General features: G+C 41.5%; 1 protein-coding gene across 1 annotated transcript; it reads right to left on the minus strand.

Annotated features, from left to right (window-relative positions):
* Window positions 1-463: 463 nt before the first annotated feature.
* LOC113468776 (fatty-acid amide hydrolase 2-A-like) lies at window positions 464-1905 on the minus strand. The gene is made up of 2 exons (XM_026825937.1): window positions 1731-1905; window positions 464-733 (listed from the first exon to the last, which is right to left on the minus strand). The coding sequence occupies exons 1-2, from the start codon at window positions 1881-1883 to the stop codon at window positions 479-481; spliced, it is 408 nt and encodes a 135-aa protein (XP_026681738.1). The 5' UTR covers window positions 1884-1905; the 3' UTR covers window positions 464-478.
* Between the last annotated feature and the right edge of the window lie 2275 nt (window positions 1906-4180).

A 4180-nucleotide genomic window follows, 5' to 3' on the forward strand; every position in this document is an offset into this window, starting at 1 on the left:
AAGCAGCAATGCCAGGTGTGATAAGGAGAGTAAAAAAAAAAACATGATTTCAGTTAGGTTCTAAGGAACCTCGAAACGTGTTTTAGCACTAAATACTGTGACCATCGAAAATTTTCATTGATGAATACATTACTTTCTTTAGATAAGGAGCAGCAAGGTCATGTGTGATCAGCTGATTTCCCAGATTTTTTCCCCTTATTATCCCTGTTTTCAAGTTCCATCATTCCCCGTTCTATGTTTCAGTTGACTCAGGGATGGTCAAGCATGGAGGAGACGAGGAAGAGTGCCAGGGGGCGGTGTGTTATCCCCCCAACGAATATCTTCGGCGCTAGCGGTCCAAGAGGGGCCAAATTTGTTTTTTTATTCTTTGTAATTAGGTTCTTAGCGCAAAAAGTATTCTATTCAAATCTGTTTGAAACTTCGCTATAACTATAACTGTAGTAGGTAATAGAAAGTAAAAATACAAGCTTTAGTTGTATCAAGCTCTAGCATTGTCTCGAATATTTCTCTCACCTTTGACCGCAACACTTTCCTTAACCGTCAGAGGGACTCCCAGGAGAGGTGTGTCCCGTCCTATTTCCTCAACACTCTTCGTACTGGCTGCCAGGAGTATATCCACCTGTTTGGCTTCCTCCAAGGCCAGATTGAATCGCTCATCTACCACCGCATTCAACATGGGATTCACCTGACGAATCCTTGTGATGAAAGCCTCCACCACTTTGACACAAGACACCTGCACAACACGATGAAGAGAAATACTGTCAGAAGAAAAGGTTACGTTGTGCCTAACTACACTGGTTTGACCGCTGTTTTTATTTCGTAACTGCTATATTAGTCTCGTGTGGTCTGTGTGGTAGCATGCCCATTCCGTAGAATGTCCCTCATCATATGGACAACAAGAAATACTTGCCACTTAGGCGCTGAGTCTACGTTGGTTTTTCAATCTTCATTGAATATTTCATTTAGCTGATAAGCACAATCGAGCATGGCTAATTGGCTACTCCTTGGACAGCTGTATGGGTGACCGCTCTAATCCTATCATAAAGATGACAACAAAGGGTGGAGAAGCAGCGTTGTACTGCTTACTGGTTGGTATCCGAATGGGTGACCAATGTGACCATGTGGGTGATCTGGGCAATCACGTGCTGACTTTTACCGGCCCCACTCAGGCTGGGTGTGAGGTTAATGTGAGGATGTGAGTGCGAATAGCTTTTTCTCACCAAATAGATGGTAAAATCCCCGTCACTTTCGAGCACAAAAGGATCTACTTACTTGTTTCGTTCGTATGAGTAACTGCTATATTAGTCTCGTGTGGTCTGTGTGGTAGCATGCCCATTCCGTAGAATGTCCCTCATCATAATTATGGACAACAAGAAATACTTGCCACTTAGGTGCTGAGTCTACGTTGGTTTTTCAATCTTCATTGAATACATATTTCATTTAGCTGGCACAATCGAGCATGGCTAATTGGCTACTCCTTGGACAGCTGTATGGGTGACCGCTCTAATCCTATCATAAAGATTACAACAAAGGGTGAAGAAGCAACGTTGTACTGGTTGGTATCCGAATGGGTGACCATGTGGGTGATCTGGGCAATCACGTGCTGACTTTTACCGGCCCCACTCAGGCTGGGTGTGAGGTTAATGTGAGGATGTGAGTGCGAATAGCTTTTTCTCACCAAATAGATGGTAAAATCCCCGTCACTTTCGAGCACAAAAGGATCTACTTACTTGTTTCGTTCGTATGAGAAGAGCAGTTTTCTGGGCACTGTTCAGTAGTAGCTGATTGGTGATGGGTGGTAAAGGTTTGTGTCGGTACGAAAGGCTCCGTATTCGGGTCAAAGGCCAAATAAGAATCAACAGGAGGCGAACACCAAACCACATGAGATATTTGATCAATGTGGAGAACACCTGGAAGCATAGGGAACAATGAAGGGAATGAGAATGAGGGAGATGTGAGTGCGAATAGCTTTTTCTCACCAAATAGATGGTAAAATCCCCGTCACTTTCGAGCACAAAAGGATCTACTTACTTGTTTCGTTCGTATGAGAAGAGCAGTTTTCTGGGCACTGTTCAGTAGTAGCTGATTGGTGATGGGTGGTAAAGGTTTGTGTCGGTACGAAAGGCTCCGTATTCGGGTCAAAGGCCAAATAAGAATCAACAGGAGGCGAACACCAAACCACATGAGATATTTGATCAATGTGGAGAACACCTGGAAGCATAGGGAACAATGAAGGGAATGAGAATGAGGGATGAAGGCCTAGCTGACGTAAGGTAGGTATAAGGCCAGCCACTCACTATCAGGTAGATCGGACAAGTACAACTGATCAGGTCCGCCTGTCAATTCTACCTGATACCTGATGAGCACACACACTATCAGGTAGATCTGACAGGCGGATCTGATCAGGTGGACCTGATAGTGAGTGTCTGGCCTAAGTACGCGCTGAAAGGCGATTGAATGAGGGATGAAGGCCTAGCTGACGTAAGGTAGGTATAAGGCCAGCCACTCACTATCAGGTAGACCTGACAGGTACAACTGATCAGGTCCGCCTGTCAATTCTACCTGATACCTGATGAGCACAAACACACTATCAGGTAGATCTGACAGGCGGATCTGATCAGGTGGACCTGATAGTGAGTGTCTGGCCTAAGTACGCGCTGAAAGGCGATTTAACTTACAAGACACCTACAACATTTACAAAACCTCAGTCTAGTGTTAACACGATCCGAACGTTGGTGGGTTGAGTCTAAGTCAACTTGTCAAGTCGTAAAATTTAGCACAGTATTTTTAATATTATTAGTAGTCAATTAGTTGATTAGTAAAGGCGAACGTTTGTGACTAACACTGATGCGAAATCGAAATTTCACTCGTTTTAGGAGCTTGTAGACTTGTACCTTGACTAATGGCCGTCTGAGAACTTCGTAAGCTCACTGTTTCGAAGTGCAATAATGGCTATGTTCTACTACAAATTTAATGATTTCTTTTATATCAACTCACATTGCCTTTGGAGAAAATCTTGCTGTTGTAGCATACGAAAGCACTGATAACGTACGACAACATATTGATAGAAAACACCACAACACTACACCTCCGGAAGGGAGAAACGAACTTTTACCGGCACCAATACAACACTCACGATATCTACGAGTATTCCACAGAAGAAATCGACTTAAATGAAAGGATGAAACACAAAATAAAAGTACATATGAAACCAGCAAAAAAAGTCAACACAAGAAAGTACCTAGGTAGTCGTAAAACAAGTTCAAACAGCACGGTAGGATTAAAAAAAGTTTACATCCTCTCTAGGTAGGTACCTACGTTAAATTCCTATTCACATACTGATCACAAGCAAATGCTTTTGATACCTAACAATGTAGGATATTTATCCAGGACTGCATTTTTGGATCAAGATTTCCATAATATAAGAATTAAGCAATAAATCTTTTTCAATTTAAGAGATTGTGAGATCTTGATCCAAAAATGCAGTCCTGGATAAATATCCTACATTGTTAGGTATCAAAAGCATTTGCTTGTGATCAGTATGTGAATACGAATTTAACGTACCTAGGTATAAATTGGGCGGAAATGTCTTATCAAAACACATGGGACGTGGCTTGTACATCATTCTAATTTCTAAATAATAGAGAGATCCCCATTACACCATCCTCTGATGTTCACAGGATTAAACATACCTACATATCAACATAGTACATATCACTTGAACAGAACATCATAACAACCAAAACCTACAAAATGTATCAACATAGTAGGTACATATCACTTGAACAGAACATCATAACAACCAAAACCTACAAAATTTATGTAGTAGTTATTGTGATATTAACCCATTTCATCAATAACGAAAGCACTGATAACGTACGCCAACATATTGATAGAAAACACCACAACACTACACCTCCGGAAGGGAGAAACGAACTTTTACCGGCACCAATACAACACTCACGATATCTACGAGTATTCCACACAAGAAATCGACTTTAAATGAAACGATGAAATACAAAATGAAAGTGTGAAACTAGCAAAAAAAGTCAACACAAGAAAGTACCTAGGTAGTCGTAAAACAAGTTCAAACAGCACGGTAGGATTAAAAGAAGTTTACATCCTCGGGTTATCTACAGGTACCTAATACGTGAATAGTGAAGTTAATACTGCGGAAGTA

Source organism: Diaphorina citri, unplaced genomic scaffold (assembly GCF_000475195.1).
Source record: "Diaphorina citri unplaced genomic scaffold, Diaci psyllid genome assembly version 1.1 scaffold844, whole genome shotgun sequence".
NCBI classification, from domain to species: domain Eukaryota; kingdom Metazoa; phylum Arthropoda; class Insecta; order Hemiptera; family Psyllidae; genus Diaphorina; species Diaphorina citri.